Consider the following 18,808-nt stretch of genomic DNA (forward strand, 5'->3'; position numbering starts at 1 on the left):
GCCAAAGTACACATATTTATCTGGTTCTGGGGGTCAGATGTTTGTAAAGATATCTCATGAGTTTTTATTGCAGAAATCCTGAAAGGCAGACCTGTTTGTGGTGCTCAAAAAAACAGATTTTGCCACTCCCATCCTATATGATTCTTGTGTAAACTGCTGAATGTAAGCAGGAAACCATGCTGAACACAGCCCCTAATTGGCGAAAATGAATGTGGGTTCTGTTGCAAAAAATTTCACAGATTGTGTACAATTACGATAAAAATATGTATTATATTGACTTTCCTAACTGGTATTCCATATTCATGTAGATCAATTCAATACATCATCTTTGGGTCTTATGGACGTTTCTCCAGTTCTGTGCCTGTAGAAAAATTTCATTGATAAACTAGGGCATCTGTCTTTTAATTGGACTGATGCTAGCCATACATTCCATATACCTCTTTTTAGGGAGAGGGGTGGAGCTTAGACTCAAATTTTCTCCTACAATTTTGAGCTTCCAGCTCAATCACAATCAGCCTCTATTGGTTATGGTACCACAAGCCTTCACTCACAATTGCCCAGGGGGGATTTTGTCCTGTTTATATGTCCTCCTCTCAACTCAGACACAAACTGCAGCTTCCTTGAGAACGCAGCTAATGTGGACTCTGGGAGGATAACTTTCAAACAAATATGCGCGATGGCATATACGTGTGTACATGGCCGTGCATGTTTGACCACAGTATTTTATAACCTGTGCATATGACAGACACCTGTTTTATAAAATACACATATTTTTACTCCTCAACAAACCCTCATCTGTAGACTTAAATGTGATTGCATGCAGTGCATAGAAACAATGTATATTAATGCACTGAATGTGCAGACTTTTCCTACCTATTTAAAAAATATATGTACATTTATTTTACACATGAATGTAAATTAGGACTTACATATATTGGAATTTACATGCATAAGTTGGCCAATTTTAAAACATGCATACGTCAATACATTTCCAGTTTTACCAATTAGTCCTCCAGTTCTCCCAGTCCTTCGCCAGTTCACTGAGACCCTCCTGGCTCTTTAGCCTGAACTCCCTCCAGTCCACCCAGACCACCCACCCAGTCAGTACTACACAATAAACACATTTAATATCAGTTATGCCAGATAAGGTATAAAAATCAGACAAGCAAATTGCCAAATGTATGACTGTATCTTTTAAAAAAGAACTTACATGCATAGTTGTTGGCCCTGCTCTGGAATGCCTCTAGACTACCCTCTTTTTACACGCATATATGTGTGCTCAAAAGTGAATATACACGAGTATTTTCTACTTTTATTAAATACAGAATATGCAAGCAGAGGCTACTTACCCATGTATAAGCTAATTTTTATGAGTGTAAATTTTTGAAAATTCCTCTCTAAGTCTGACATCTAGGTGACATCATTGAGTGATGTAGGATACTTGCACCTCACAAGAGCTGTTGACACTTTCTCCTCAGTATCCCTAATCTAGGTCACCCCATTGAGCAGAAACCCACCCTGGGGATTGAACCCAGTCTTCTCACATGGTGCGGTGCAACACTAGCACTGAGCCAGCAGACCAGCCCACATACATCTAAAAATGCACTTTCAACTGATATATTCTTTTTAATTCAGATACTTTACAGGTTTGCTTCCAATTACACATATTTCTCCTATACAGCTCAGGATCAAGCAAGCACTATTTAGCATTTATGTGGTCTTGCCAGAAGTAGCTCCTTGTTTTCCTTCCAATTTCCTCCTTATACTGTGGCTGTCTATTTGTCCTCAGAGTGACTAATGACATACTGTACAAATTCTTTTTTGATCAGGCGCTGAAACTAAAAACCATTGTAAGAGGTGACGCACCTACAAGTTTGGCAACCACTGGCCTCTGTAGAAAAGAGGTAAGTTTTGACAGCTGGCTATTGATATGAAACCATGCAGAGGTGCAGAAATTCCAGATGTTACTCAACATTGATGCCTACTTAGCTGGTATGGATTCTGTAAGACAAATAGTGTATTATCTACAAAATCAATTCAGATAGCAATTCAGATAGCAATCAATAGCAGGCATATCATGTTTGGGTATTCCTTATTGAATGCAAGCATGGAAAGAGTTCAGAGAAATAATCTGTCAGTTTACCAATCCAAATGTATTGGTGCATTCCCAAATCAGAAATCCAAATAGCTAGAAAGACAGAGCTCATGCAAGCCTCATGTGATGAATAATTCTCTTTAGACATCAGGCATACAGAACCACCATGACCAATGTGAGAAAGTGATAATAGTCACAATGTGTACTTAGCAGTCTCAATTACATCTTATTTGAATTTAGCATGCACCCTGCTTATTTTCTACTTCAGATATGGAAAGGTATCATGAAATGCTGATGCTAGAGTATTCTTCATGGGAAAATGATTATAACTCTCAGAGGGCTGAAGGCTTGATATGGAACTCATGCTATACATGGAATACTTTGTAGACGTGCTTTATCTGCTAGGTACTTAAAGACAATCATCCACACAATGTGCATTCTGTCAATCTGTTTATTGCACTAAGCTGCACAATCACATACTTAAAGTGTATTTAGGTTGGGATGGAGAATAATATGGGGGTAATTTTCAAAAGGATTTAAGCTCATAAAAATATGTATGTGCTCAAAGGTGAATTTTCACAGAATTGGGTGTAAAGGCTATTTTATAAACCTCAAACATACATGTGTAAGTAATGGTGCACAAATAAATGTGTTCATATGAAAAAGGGGCAGACCAGGGTCCTTCCATGGAAGGGCCAACATTTATGCATATAAATTCCTATTTTATAACCTGCCAAAGTGATGAGGGTATTTACACCTGCTAATTATCTAGTGTAAGTGAGAATAAAATTCTTTATAGCCAAATACTGACTGGGGGAGGGGTCAGGGTAAACTGGGGGGAGTGCAGTTGAAGAACCAGGAGGGTCTTGAGGACCTAGAGATAAACTGGGCAAACTGGTGGACTAATTGGTAAAACTGGTAATTTCCTTCACACATGCATGTTACAAAATTTGATGACTTACACCCGTAAAAACCATCAAGGGCTAAGGAAAATATGTGAGTTAAATCTCCAGGTGTCAATGATTAAAATTAGGAGCACAGATACTCACATATAGGAGATTTGCACCACTTATTTGGATATTTATTTATTTTATTTAGAAGTTTTTATATACCGATGAACATTGGGAACATCTCATCGGTTCACAATAAATGAAAATCAGCTACAATCAGGATACATTTTGACTTCTCCGTTACAATGTAAAGGCTGATTCATCAAGGGACGTTCTTATAGATTCAGAATGGGAGAAATTTCTCAATGGATCAGGCCCCACCAATGTTAATAAATTCATGTTTGCTGTGGGGTTTCTTGCTAACTTGTTTCACAATTTCTATATTGTTTTATAGCCTTGGGAATCTCAGTGTTTCTGCAGCAATTTTTCTTACGAAGCTGCTTGTGGCGATTCTTGGGGACAGTCCTTACTGGTTTCTACAGATGGAGGAGTCCTGCTGATAGATGGTCAGTGAGTAACTACCTACGAGTCTTGCAAAAATGTGTTCTCTACTTTATAAAACTTCACACAACATCAAATATTCTCAGCCTCCGTTCATCTTACATAGTTTGTACAGGCAAAACTTCATGTCTCATTCATGGTCCTATCACTCAAACTTTGACAAAATACATATATTTATATGATCGTATATCTTAACTTCTACAAACTACCTCATTCTTGCTTCAGTCCATGTAGCTTTGTTTCAAATGTATATAGATGAGAAAATATTTCAGTTGGGAAAAAAGTTACACATGGCAACTATAAATACATTTTGCCAGCAGATGAGGGAAGGGTTCTGGTGAAAAGGTTCCTTGGCAAATAATGCTCTAAATGAACTCAGACTAAACCCATCTAAATCAGAAGTCCTCTGGCTCAGCTGCCAAGGTCCATCTCTATAATCGGTCCCCTCACTAGCAGGTACCACCTTACATGCTTAGGAGTCAGTACGAAGCGTAGGGGTCCAATTTCACCAAAACCTCACAATGGAACCCCACATCTTGAAAGCAGTAAAGTCCTCCTTTGTGTATCTGTGTCTCATACGTCAACTGCATAATTTCCTTTGTAAACACATTTTTGCTTCTGTAATCCATGCATTAATCACCAGCTGAACTGATTACTGCCGTTCCCTATAAAATAGCAACTCACAGTACAGTTCAAAGCACCTCCAGCTCCTACAAAGTATTGCTGCGAGAACTGTGGTAGGTACAAAATCAACCAATCATATCAAGCCTTCTCTACGTAATCTTCACTGGCCCACAGTAGAAAGCAGAATAAAATTTAAAACTCTCTGCTTTGTCTACAAATGCTTGACTCAACAGACCCCTGAATACCTCTCAACTTCTCTCCTCGAGGGAACTCTGGTACGCCGAAATGGCTTTTCTTTCCTCTTCTCCCCTGACTGCTGCCAGATTGTCCTGCACAAGACTCTGCTTTCAGCTGTTAGACACCAAAAATTTGGAACAAAGGAGCACTAACCCTGTGCCTGGAGCCATGGTATCTTAAGTTCAGGAAAAGAGCTAAGGCATGGCTTTTCAGCCAGGCTTTCCCCAAAAGATCCACATCTTCGACCCAACTTCCTGAACCCCCAACAATGGACACAACTGGGTCTTGAAACTATTCACAAATGGGTTTTCCTATGCCGGATCACAATTAATTTCAAATTCTGATTTGATTGTAAGGTACCTCTGTTCATTTACTTTTATTGTAACCTGCCTTGCGACCAACTTTGGGGAAAAGGCAAAATATCAAATGTTTCTAAATAAAATTATAAGTGAGAACCAGTAGACAAAGTGCAAAATTAACTGAAACAAGCTGAAACCATCAGATTCCTCTCTGCAAATAGTCGTCGTTATGAAGGAAGATTGCTAGATGGGTAACATAGCATCAGTGTGCGTGTGCGGGGGGTGGGGGTTGTTTCATGTTGGTGGAGGGGTTTTATTTCATTTTTATCCAAGTTTTCTGTTCCATTTTGTTTTATTTTTTTAGTTTATGCTATTTTATAATAGCATGCACTTTTGACAGCATGCACTAAAAGCCCATCCCCTTTGATTAAAAACGCATCACAAAATGTCTATAAAGCCCCATCAACCTTACCCAACTTCCCTCCGATCCCTAGGAGGCCCTCAGTAGCCATGGTATCCAAATGAGGCAGGAGTGATCTCTATTCATTCCCACCCTGCCAGTCCTGCATTTCAATAGAATTTCAAACCTGTGTATCTTTTTTTTTTTTTTTTTTCCCAGATGGCCAGCCATCACTGCAAGTGTTTGATAAAACTCTCCAAGTGAAGCAAATGCATATCTTGGAAACTCTGGATCTTTTAATTACCAGGGCAGATAAAGGTAAGGATTTCCAGCTTGTTGCTACTGCATTTTGCTTTTGGCAGATTGTTCATAAACTGACAACTGAGAGGGTCTTATCTTGGAAAGTCACAGACTGTTCCTCTTTGGAGCAGAGGATTAACATGCGAGATGAACGGTCGCAATTCTTCCTTCACCGCAGCGTTTCAGTTTGTAGTAGTACACAATGACCATGTTGGTTCCATTTGAGAAGTGCCTTTGCCTAAGTTCTGCAAAATGTCATGAGTTGTATTAATGGCAAAAAAACAATTTTACCTACTAGCAATTTTACCTACCGGCCAAAAATCTGCAGATATTCTGCCCCTGCATTCAATTCTCTTATGCTGCAGAAAGACATCCGTGTCAGCTGAGGTGATACTAGACGTTGCCCTGCGTGGATTTAGCTCTGCAAAAGTTCAAAAAAATCATAGTTGCAGAAATACCTTTTGTAGCCCAGGTGCTAGCAATCAAAATCATTTCAATGAAAAACAGCTAGGAACTCTATAAATAAAATAATAGTTCCAAATATGATATACTATCATAATAAATTTGAATCTATTGTTTTATGTACAGAGTGCATGGTTGTTTCTTGTTGACATTTACTCCCACGTTTAATTTTCACCTCTCTGAATTTCATCAATATCACCCCAATACATGGGTTTTAAGCTCCTGCATTTCTGTACTGAATTATAGGATAGCTGTGAGTTATCGAGATTCCAAGGAATAGAACAAAAACAAACTGATCCCTTGCCTAAAATGTGAATGAAAATCTTATAATTCAGTATGATGAAACCTGAAGACTAGTAGAAGCGTATTATAGACTCTCTGCATTTGTGGCCTTCTTATTGATAGTTGTAGGGCATTGACCCTATTGCAAAAGATATTCCATTGACTGAGGTACTCTTTAAGGTGAATTTCAAAAACCTGGTGTGTGCCAAAACCAGGAGATACTCGAATATGTTGGGCTGGTGCTCGCCAAGCGGATTTTAAAAGGCACTCGCATACATGCGTACTTTGCAATGCGCACAAATAAATAGTTCTGAAAAAGACGTGGTGCGTGGGCATTCCTGGATTTCAATTTCAAATTTGCGTGTAAATACTTATGCACATGTAACTTTACTTCCTCTATGGAGGATGTGTAAGTTATAAAATAAAGACAAATAGACAGAACGGTGGGGTTTTAAAGGTAGGAGCAAACAAGGGAAATGGGAGGCTATTAAACTAGGGGGGTTTGGAATTCCTATCCCTTACTGGGCGAACTGGGAATGAACTGTGAAAACTGGAAATGGCGTCGGCGAACGTGTCTGCTAAAATCCCCCTACTTATGCAGTAGAAATGGCATTTATGCGCATGGGGCATGCCTATTTAAAACTGTGCACACATGAGTGCGCAGTCAGTCATGTATGTCATAAAATAGCCATTTCTCTGGATGCGGGCCGACAATTGTGTGCACATAGCCACCTGCGCACCTGTTTAAAAGTTATCGTCCCTATATAGAAACATTTTTAGTCAGTAATGTATATCCAGCCCAGCCATCCCACTGGCTAAACATTATTCCAGGCATTCTACTCTGTTGGTTTTTTCACTTTAAATGGAGTCCCATTTGCTAAGACAAAACAACTGGTTGAATTTGGCACATGAGTTTCTAATTTCTTGTGTTCTTTAACTCTAAATCAATGAACATGGGGTCTTATTCAGAAAGAACTGTTTCCTATCCTGTGTCTATGGAAAAAAATCCTTATTGAATAAGGCCCTTGATGGCTATTGATTGTATAATTTATGTAATTGCCTCTTATTGGAATTTGCAATATGTAAAAGTTAAATTACTCAGATACTACAGGAAGCATGATGTATGGTAGGTATCTTTTACAAATATAGTAACAGCAAGCAATAGGATTGTACTGTTTAATAACTGAGGTAGAGATATGGAATGTTTCTAACAGGGAAAACAGAGTAAGTAGAGTAGTAGTTGCTTGTTTGATGTTTCCCCTTTTATCTCATGCTAATGCAAATGGAACGCCAACCTCAGAAGCTGGATTCATGAAAGTAAATATTATGGCATTCTGCAGATCTATAGGAAGAAAGATTACTAGCCAATTATTCTTTAAAATGCATTTTCTAGCAGCACTCTTGCTTTTATACAGCTGGGAATATTTTAAGACTTCCACTGCTTAGCATTTGTAATTGCTTCAGTTTCTACATACTGAGGACAATTTTCAAAGCCACTTATGTGGGTAAACAATTCTGGCTGAAATTTGCTTTCCTCTAGCCAGCTAAAAATGCCCTGAGGCTTTCATGTTGCACATATTTCTGGCTTGGGGGAGTAAAGCTGTGTGTGAAACTTTACCTGCTATCAGCCACCAGCAGAAATATGATGTATAGAAATATGGGGTGAATTATAAATGCCCGGAGCATGCCAAAACTGGAAGGTACGTATGTCCGGTCGGCACGCACCAAGTTGATTTTGAAAGCTGCTGATGTACTTGCCCAGTATGCACACAAATAAGTTGTAAAAATAATGGTGGGATCTGGGTATAGTATGGGCAGCACATGAGCATTCCAGGACTTAAACATGAAATGTGCACGTATGTATTTACACACACAAATGTGCGCCAGGTTCCCCTGCCACATAACTTTACTGCTTCTATGTATGGCATATAAGTATTAAAATAAAAAATTCTAGGCTAGTCAGCAGGGTGTTAAGGGTTTGTGCTAACAGGGTAAAAGGGAGGCTATTTAACTGGGGGGGGGGGGGGGGGCGTTAGGAAGTCCTATCCCTTACCTGGGCAAACTGGAAATGAACTGGAGAAACTGGTAATTGTCAGCACACATTTCTACTAAAATCCCCCGACTTATACGGTAGAGGCAGCATGTGTTCGCATATGCGCACGTCCATATGAAATTGTGCACACATGTACGTGCATATAGCCTATTTTATAACATGCACATATATATGCGCATATGTTATAATACGAGTGCATTCTTTGGCTCGAGTCAGCATATATGCGTACATGTGCACCCATGCACCGGTATCAGTTAACCATCTAAGTGAGCAGTTTGAGCAGGCCTACTCAAAGGGAAACTTAGCAGTTTCCCTTTGAAAATTGGCTACAATCTGCATACACTAAAATGCCTGTGTATGTTAGCAACACCACAGGCTATTCAAAGCTGCCCCAACTATGACTAGGTGTGTGCAGGGGGAAAAAAATCAGTTCAGGTCAGATCAAACATGGAGGAACAACAAAACATTTATACTACTGAACGCATACCGATCACAATTAGCATACTACAAAAAAATTATCCACAACGCAAAAAAAGACTTCTACATAAAATAGACGAATTCCAACATAACCCAAGAATGCTGTTCAATATCGTACATTGCCTAACAAAATCCGCCAATGACCAGAAATCACCAAACTTCAAGCTCTCAAGCAACGACCTTGCAGACTTCTTTAAAGAAAAAATCAAAAACTTCATCAACAACAACACGCAAGACCCGAAAATACTAATCAATCAAACATTAAGCTGGCCCAACTTTGACCCAGCTTCATCACTGGAAGTTCAAAATATCATCAAAAAGATGAACCCAGCCAAGCACCCCATCGAAAGCATACCCATACAGACGATCAAAGCAATCGAACTATCAATAACCAAAACATTAACAGACATCGTCAACCTATCATTCAAAGAAGGAATCTACTCCGACTGCCTAAAATCAGCAATTATCAAACCCATCCTAAAAAAGACCAACCTTGATCCTGAAAACCCACTAAACTACCGTCCAATATCAAACCTACCATTCATTGCCAAAATTATTGAAAAAATCGTCCAATCCCAACTCAGTGACCACCTGGAAAGGAACATCCTACATCCCACGCAATTCGGCTTCAGAAAACAACTAAAAACCGAATCCTTATTCCTATCATTAAATGATACCATGTTCAAAGGTTTCGACAATGGGCACAAATACCTTCTAATCCTACTAGACTTATCAGCAGCCTTTGATATGGTAAACCATTCAATACTGATGAACCGCCTCTCCAAAATTGGCTTAAATGAAAAAAACCTACAATGGTTCTCATCCTATCAGAAAAGGACATACCAGGTTTCAATCAACGACATCCTCTCAAAGAAAATAAACCTTGACACCAGAGTTCCCCAAGGATCCGCACTATCTGCGACACTCTTCAACATTTATCTTCTCCCAATATGCCACTTCCTCTCAAACCTTAAACTGAATCATTTCATATACACTGATGACATAAAAATACTTAACCCAATACACAACTCTCTGGAAGACACCTACAAAAAAGCAGTCAACTGCCTCACAAAAATAAAGCAACTACTAAATAACATGAGACTCATCCTAATCATTGATAAGACTGAAATAATCATGCTGGATAGAAAAAACAACCCTACACACATGCCACCTCTCAACATAAGAACATACGAACATAAGAAATTGCCATCCTGGGTCAGACCAAGGGTCCATCAAGCCCAGCATCCTGTTTCCAACAGAGGCCAAAAAAAGGCCACAAGAACCTGGCAATTACCCAAACACTAAGAAGATCCCATGCTACTGATGCAATTAATTCTTCAACAATCGCCGATTCAAGGGAAACCTTGTTCAGTGGTATTTCTTTTGTACGGTGGCTCTGTTCAAGGATAACCAATTTGTGGTTATCCTTTTCATTCGCCCCGTATATTACTCTTTATTATTTTTGTGTTTATTTTCTTTATTTTCTTTTCTCAAGTAAGTGTTAATAACTTGAGGGTGGGAAATAATAGACAGCGGATTTAAGCTTGAAGCAGGTTAAAATAAAATGGGCAGGCGGATCCGACCCCATGAGAAGAGACAGAGGCGGCGGCCTTGATAAGTATATGACCATAAGAATATACAAGTGGGTCGGATAAACAGTCAGGGAGAAGGGATTTTATAAGCAAAAATTAAAAATAGAAAAGAAAATAAAGAAAATAAACACAAAAATAATAAAGAGTAATATACGGGGCGAATGAAAAGGATAACCACAAATTGGTTATCCTTGAACAGAGCCACCGTACAAAAGAAATACCACTGAACATGAACAAGGTTTCCCTTGAATCGGCGAATGTTGGAGAATTATTAGTAAAGGGAAAGAGGTTGGTTGGTGTTTAGTGAATACTGATGCAATTAATAGCAGTGGCTATTCCCTAAGTAAACTTGATTAATAGCCGTTAATGGACTTCTCCTCCAAGAAGTTATCCAAACCTTTTTTGAACCCAGCTACACGAACTGCACTAACCACATCCTCTGGCAACAAATTCCAGAGCTTTATTGTGCGTTGAGTGAAAAATAATTTTCTCCGATTAGTCTTACATGTGCTACTTGCTAACTTCATGGCATGCCCCCTAGTCCTTCTATTATTCGCAAGTGTACATGACCGAGTCACATCTACTCATTCAAGACCTTTCATGATCTTAAAGACCTCTATCATATCCCCCCTCAGCTGTCTCTTCTCTAAGCTGAACAGCCCTAACCTCTTCAGCCTTTCCTCATAGGGGAGCTGTTCCATCCCATTTATCATTTTGGTTGCCCTTCTCTGTACCTTCTCCATCGCAACTATATCTTTTTGAGATGCGGCGACCAGAATTGTACACAGTATTCAAGGTGCAGTCTCACCATGGAGCGATATAGAGGCATTATGACATTTTCCGTTTTATTAACCATTCCCTTCCTAATAATTCCTAACATTCTGTTTGCTTTTTTGACTGCTGCAGCATACTGAGCCGACGATTTTAAAGTATTATCCATTATGATGCCTAGATCTTTTTCCTGGGTGGTAGTTCCTAATATGGAACCTAACATTGTGTAACTACAGCAAGGGTTATTTTTCCCTATATGCAACACCTTGTACTTGTCCACATTAAATTTCATCTGCCATTTCGATACCCAATCTTCCAGTCTTGCAAGGTCCTCCTGTAATGTATCACAGTCCGCTTGTGATTTAACTACTTTGAATAATTTTGTATCATCCGCAAATTTGATAACCTCACTCATCATATTCCCTTCCAGATCATTTATATATATATATATATTGAAAAGCACTGGTCCAAGTACAGATCCCTGAGGCACTCCAGTGTTTACCCTTTTCCACTGAGAAAATTGACCATTTAATCCTACTTTCTGTTTCCTGTTTTTTAACCAGTTTGTAATCCATGAAAGGACATTGCCTCCTATCCCATGACTTTTTAGTTTTTCTAGAAGCCTCTCATGAGGGACTTTGTCAAATGCCTTCTGAAAATCCAAATACACTACATCTACCGGTTCACCTTTATCCACATGTTTATTAACCCCTTCAAAAAAATGAAGCAGATTTGTTAGCCAAGACTTCCCTTGGGTAAATCCATATTGACTGTGTTCCATTAAATCATGTCTTTCTATATGCTCTATGATTTTGATCTTGAGAATAGTTTCCACTATTTTTCCCAGCACTGAATCAAATCTCAGCAATCTCCCCTGTCACCCATGCATGCAACCTTGGAGTCATAATTGACAAGGAACTATCCTTCAAGAACCACAACTCCGCAAAAATCAAAGACAGGTATCACAAACTCCTAACACTTCGACACCTAAAACCATTCCTGTCACCCAACGACTTCAGATCAGTCCTCCATCTTCTCATCTTCTCCAACCTGGATTACTGCAACTCTCTGCTATTCAACTTACCTCTCACCACCATCCTACAAAATCTCCAAATCCTACAAAATACAGCCGCCAGAATCCTACAAAATATAGCCTCCAAATCCTACAAAATACAGCCGCCAGAATACTCACAGGAATGAGAAAATTTGATCATATTACTCCAACCCTCATTTCATTACACTGGCTTCCAATAAAATACAGGATTGACTACAAAATACTATCCATAATACACAAAATAATTTATGAAAAACAAATTGACTTAGTGCATCCATAAAACTCCACTCACCAAACCAAAATCTCCACCAAGCGAACAAAGGTCTATTAAAAATCCCACCAACCCACCACAAACTCACCACAACTCGGAAGAGATCCATCTCCCTAGGAAGTCCTGAACTTTGGAATTCCTTCCCAATGGACCTGAGAACACAACAAAATTTTAAAATGTTCAAAAAAGAACTAAAAACTTGGATGTTTACCAAAGCCTACCAAAACACCTAATGACACTATACTAAACGACTATACCAGAATGACTCTATACTAGAATATATATATACTAGAACGACTAAAACAGCCATGTTAACAAACGCATGAATAGAGAACTATTAAGACAAACTTAATAACAAGCGAACAAATTTTTGAACACTCTGTTAAACATCGAACCTTTGTAAACCGTTGTGATGGCGAAACCAAATGACGGTATATAAAACTCGATAAATAAATAAATAAATTTCATTTTTCAGCTCATTTCTGGCTGAATCTCATTTTGAGGTGGGGTTGTAGTTTTATTATTTTTTTGATCATTTGTTTTGGCAAATAGATATGTATTTGCCAAAATGAATGATCCAAACAAACAATGTAGCAAACAAAACATTAACACATTTATAGCATTTTTCACTATCTGATCATCCTTAAAGTTCAAAATGATCCATTCCTAATCAAGCAGGCCATATCTTTCTGCAGGTAAGAAACCCAAGTGTGTCTAAATAGGCTATTACTGGATAACTTTCAAACAACTCTGCGTGGCAGAATTATAGGCATGTATATGGCCACATATTGATCTACAACAGTATTTTATAACCCACGCGTATCATATATACACATATTATAAAATATGGGTATCTCTATCCCGCAACATATTCACATATCTATGCTTATGCACAAATACATGCAATTGAATATTTCAGTGCATTGAACTCACCTACTTTTCCTACCTATTTTAAAAATATGCAAGCATATTTTATGCACGAATATAAAGCAGGTCTTACTCATGTAAAACTCGATGTACATGGAATTGAAATTACCAGTTTACCAATTAATCCCCAGTTTGCCCAATCCTTCTCCAGGTCATGGAGACCCTCCTGGTTCTTCAGTCTGAACTCCCCCCACCACCCGAGTTCATCCAGACCTTCCATCCAACCAATGATACACAATGAATATGTCTGATATCAAATATGCAAGATAATTAGAAGGTGAAAAATTATGCAAGTAATTTGCCAATTGTACATGCATGCCTTTTAAAATAGTAACTTATGATCATAACTGTTAACTCTGCCCAGGAATATACCTGTTTTCCCTGCATACTCACAGACATGCCAAGTCTCACACATAAAACATGAGACTCATGCAGCAAGAGGGGTTTTCATGCTGTAAACCCCTTCTCTCACGCAGGTCGATACAGCAAGGCCGCGTTAGAAAGAGTGCGGCAGTGCCGGGCGCACCCTCGTTCCCCGCACGCACAGTCCTGCTCACATACCGCTCGATACTCTATTCAAATTGCTTGCAAATGCAAGCCGCGTCTGCGAAGCATTAGGCAAAGGGTTAGGCTAGCGCAACCCATTTTACTGTATAGGCGCTTAATACAGCGCCTATACAGTATCCTGGGTGCGCTGGTACCTGTCATTTCAAATGTCATTTCAACTGACATTTGAAATGACAGGTACCAGGAAGTGGATGGTTCCCCCCCTCCTGGGAGCCGGCAGGCACGCGTTTATCCAGGCGGCGGTGGGAGCCGGCAGGCGCGCATTTATCCAGGGTGGCAGTGGGAGCCGGTGGGCGCGCATTCATCCGGCGGGCTGTCATCGAGGTGGGAGCCAGTGGGCGGGTGATTGTCAGCCCTCTCCCCTCCTTCCGAAGCAAGGCGCGAAAGCAGCCTTGCTCCGGGAGGAGGGGAGACAGGACTGGCAGTGTAAAGCGAAAATAAAAGTAGCAAGAGCGAGGGGAGAGAGGACGGGCAATCCTATGCTCGGGATTGCCAGTCCCTCCTCCCGAGGCAGGCGCGAAAAGCAGCCTTGCTCCGGGAGGAGGGGAGGGGGGACTGGCAGTGTAAAGCGACGAAGCAACTTACTTTTTTTTGCAGCCCTCCGGAGGAGACGGCCATCAGCAGAAACGGATCGCTGCTCCCAGCGAAGATGGATGCCTGCACGGGGGAAAGCGGCCCCTGTGCGTGCAATTGGCCGCTCAAGACGTGACGTCATGACGTTTGGCGTCACGGCATGTGACGTCACGTCTTGAGCGGCCAATTGCACGCACAGGGGCCACTTTCCCCCGTTCAGGCGTCCATCTTCGCTGGGAAGCAGGGGAGGGGAGCCGCGATCCGTTTCTGCTGATGGTCGCTCAAGACGTGACGTCCATTTTCCTGAGCAGCTGGAGGCAGGAGAGGGGATCCACGGTCGTCTTCGCCGATGTCCGGATGGGGGGCTGCAAAAAGTAAGTCGCTTTATACTGCCAGTCCCCTCCCCTATCCTCCCGGACCAAGGCTGCTTTTCGCTCCCTGCTTCGGGAGGCGGGGAGGGGGGACTGGCAATCCCGTCCTCGCCGATGTCCGGAGGGGGGGCTGCAAAAAGTAAGTCGCTTCACACTGCCAGTCCTCTCTCCCCTCCTCCCGGAGCAAGGCTGCTTTTCGCGCCTGCCTCGGGAGGAGGGGAGGGAGGACTGACAATCCCGAGCGTAGGATTGCCCGTCCTCTCCCCTCTCTCTCTTGCAATTTTTTTTTTTCGCTTTTTTTTTTTTTTGCTTCGGGAGGAGGGGAGAGGACTGGGGCTGTCCCGGAGACCGGCACCCATGGACGAGGCCAGGGCAGGAGAGCAGGGGCTGGGGGAAAGTTTGCCGCCTACCCTTACCCCTGCCTCTAACGCAGGGGTAGGGGTAGGCAGTAAGTTAGCAGGTTAAACGAGCGGCAAAACGGCAGGGTAAAAAAGGGATAGTCGGGGCGCGCGTTACTGGATGGTAGGGAATAGCTAATTCGCTCGTTTACATGCAATATACATGTCGCGTGCGGAAGGGGTTGCCCGGGGATTTTAGGACGAAATAGGAGTAGGTTAAAGGGGATAGTGTATCGCAGGAAGGGCTAACGCGGCCGGAAAGTGAGTAGAACGTGAGTTAGGAGAGGGGTAAACGCGGCCGCACTTTACAGTATTGAGCTGACAGTTGGCTAGCAGAAGCAGGGATGGTAAAATAGTGCAAGTTCTTGCCCATTGGCGGACAAAGAAAAGAAGAGGGGCCAAGGCTGACCCCATCCCACTGTGGCCCTTAGAGGCCTGGCAGAGACATGGCGGACCCTATGTATATGGTAGAAAGTTTGTGTACGTGCATGTGTGTGCTTTTGACAGAGTCTGTGTGCGTACACGTATGTGTATGTGTGTGTGTGTGAGAAGAACCTGTGTGTGAGAGAGCCTGTATGCGTGTGTGTGTGTGTGTGAGGATGGATGTGCGAGTGGTATATGAAAGAGGAGAAAGTTTGTGTGCCTTTTCCCCCCACCTTCTCTTCCCTACCCACTAATCCACAACAAGTAACAGGGTGACTGGAAAATCAAAAGTTCACTAGTATAGAGAGTGGTGGATTTTTTGTCCTTATTAATTTCTGTGTAGGGATGTGTTACAGCCTTGGCTTGTTCTGTTTTCCTAATAGGAGGTATATTGGTGTTTTAGGTCCTGGTGTAATATTTTTAGTTTTGCCTTTTCATAGGTAGGGTTGTTACTGTTTGAGAGCTGGTAGTTAGTGCTGTTTTGGTATGAGAGGTATACTATATTGTAATTTAAATAATTTATTTATGGTTTTTCTGAGGGCCAAGCCCAAATCCAACACACATTACAGTAAGCCTGTCTTTTTTTTTTTTTTGCAGGATTTTCTGGTAGGTACTACAGCCATGCATATAAATATAATATAAATGTTATTTTAAGTGATATTATTACCTGAGAAGATTGTACTTTGAATCGCCTTTTTCCATATAAAATCTATTATAAATGCATAATTTTGTGTGTAGAGGGCTGTGGGAGGGAGGACTCAAACCTGTAAGTTTTCACCTAGGATTCCTAATAGCCTTGTACCAGTTCTGGTCAAGAATCACAACAGAAAGTGAACATGGAGAGAAAAAGAAGGCCATAGCAGTGCCTGGAGCTACATACAGGGAGACAGGAAAATGAGAAAGCAGGAGACCGGGAGCTGGGAGGAGGTCAGTGATATATTCCTCAAATTGTTGAGAATCACAGGGGCAGATTTTTAAAAAGTACGCGCACACGTACTTTTGTTCGTGCACCCAGCGCAAACAAGATTATGTGCTGGGTGCACACCCCCGAAATGCCACATCCCTGAAATGCCCCCAGGCCGGAACCACGCCCGTGGCCCTGCCCCCGGAACGCCCCCAGATGACGCGCCGGCCGGAGACACGCCCCCCCCCCCCCAGGAAAGCCCTGGGACTTACACACGTCCCGGGGTTTGCACGCGCCGCTGGGCCTATGCAACATAGGCTCGGCACGCGCAGGGGGTGGAAGGGGCAGCTTTTCGGGGGTTACGCGTGTATCCCTTTGAAAATCTGCCCCACAGTCTCTGACTGTGTTTGCAGTCCCGACAATGAAAATGCCATTTATTTCCTGTGGTACAGGGAGTAGACCACAGGGTCAAAAAGAGCCCACATTTATACCCTAGACACACTGCTGAAAAGTCTCACTCTTTGGCCTACACTTATTAGGGCAGTAAATCTCACTCATTGGGAGGAACCATCCTTGGTGATTCTCTGCATATCTATGCAAAATGTAAAGTACAGGCGTATTTTCAACTTTTACAAAATATAGATTATTTAAGTATAGGCCCATTACATGTGTATATGCCAGTTTTTATACCCACAACTCTTGAAAATTACCTCCATAGTCAAATCTAGACTGAATCTAAATGATATGCAATGAGAATCTTAACATTGTCCCCCTACTTGCTGTGATATGACTATGATATTATATCATAATTTCACATAAGGTAAAGACTGGATTTGTTCATTAATTCTAAATTAAGGAAGAATTGCCAACTAACTCCAAGTAAGTGACACATTGAACCAGCCCTGGCTTTTAAATCTCTCTTTTTTTTTTAGCACTCTGGGATTTTTCCTTGTTTTTCAAGTTAGATGCCGAGAGAAGGGAGATTAAGAAATACACTACTAACTTGGAATTGTTTGGCAGCTTAGTTGAGTTTCTGTTCATTAAGCTACAGCATGGTTCCCTCAAACATTTTTATTACATGCAGTGCTGGAAAGTTGCCAGCATAACAAATTTGATAAGTACAGTTGACCACAGAACAGGATGCGGTAGTGCCAGATGAGAAAATTTTTCATCAACTTTTTTTTTACCTTACAGTAAGACATTTTTCAGAATTTTGTAAACCTACTTTTCTTAAAAATCATTGTGGTTGACAACCAGGTCCTTTTCTGGATGTTCTTTTGAATTCCATGATTCCCACCTTGAAAAATCTTACGGGTGGATTTTAAAAGCCCTGCTCGCGTAAATCCGCCCGGATTTACACAAGCAGGGCCTTGCGTGCCGGCGCGCCTATTTTCCATAGGCCGCCGGCGCGTGCAGAACCCCAGGACGTGCGTAGGTCCCGGGGTTTTTGGACGGGGCGTGTCGGGGGAGTGTTGGGGGCGGGGCCGAACGATGCGGCGTTTTGGGGCGGGATGTGGTGTTTCGGGGGCGGGCCCGGGGGTGTGGTTTCAGGCCGGGGCGTTCCGGGGGTGTGGCCATGCCCTCCGGAACCGCCCCGGGTCGGGTCTCGGCGCGCCAGCAGCCCGCGGGCGCGCGTGGATTTATGTCTCCCTCCGGGAGGCGTAAATCCATGGATAATGGTAGGGGGGGGGTTTTAGATAGGGCCGGGGGGTGGGTTAGGTAGAGGAAGGGAGGGGAAGGTGAGGGGAGGGCGAAAGAGAGTTCCCTCCGAGGCTGCTCTGATTTCGGAGCGGCCTTGGAGGGAACGGAGGCAGGCTGCGCGGCTCGGCGCGCGCCGGCTGCCCAAAATCGGCAGCCTTGCGCACGCCGATCTAGGATTTTAGAGGATACGCGCAGCTATGCGCGTATCTTATAAAATCCAGCGTACTTTTGTTTGCGCCTGCTGCGCAAACAAAAGTACGCGATCGCACAGTTTTTAAAAATCTACCCCTTAGGGCATTAAGATTCATATCCTTAGAATTTCCACGCCAATATTTTTTGACATGAAATGTGCTAATTACTGTCAGTGACCACATAAATCCATGGACAAATGAAGACTAGCCTCAAGCTCCCAGGCTTGCTCTGGTGACTTGATGCATAAACACCAGTCTTCAATATTGTAGAGTTTTAAGAAATTCAGGATTTTTATATTTCAGATATACTGTAGGTCTCTCCATCACAGAGTGACTGTGAGGAAGTATACAAAGGATTCCCTCAAACCACCTTAAAACACAGACT

General features: G+C 41.9%; 1 protein-coding gene across 3 annotated transcripts in view; it reads left to right on the forward strand.

Annotated features, from left to right (window-relative positions):
* Positions 1–18,808, forward strand: part of GARNL3 (GTPase activating Rap/RanGAP domain like 3) — a 706,353-nt gene that overhangs the window by 585,766 nt on the left and 101,779 nt on the right. For all 3 annotated transcript variants that reach the window (XM_029613069.1, XM_029613070.1, XM_029613068.1), the window contains 3 exons: positions 1,830–1,904; positions 3,440–3,551; positions 5,326–5,424. In XM_029613069.1, coding sequence (XP_029468929.1) covers positions 1,830–1,904; positions 3,440–3,551; positions 5,326–5,424 — 286 coding nt within the window. The remainder of the gene's footprint in view (positions 1–1,829; positions 1,905–3,439; positions 3,552–5,325; positions 5,425–18,808) is intronic.

Source organism: Rhinatrema bivittatum, chromosome 8, assembly GCF_901001135.1.
Source record: "Rhinatrema bivittatum chromosome 8, aRhiBiv1.1, whole genome shotgun sequence".
Taxonomy (NCBI): domain Eukaryota; kingdom Metazoa; phylum Chordata; class Amphibia; order Gymnophiona; family Rhinatrematidae; genus Rhinatrema; species Rhinatrema bivittatum.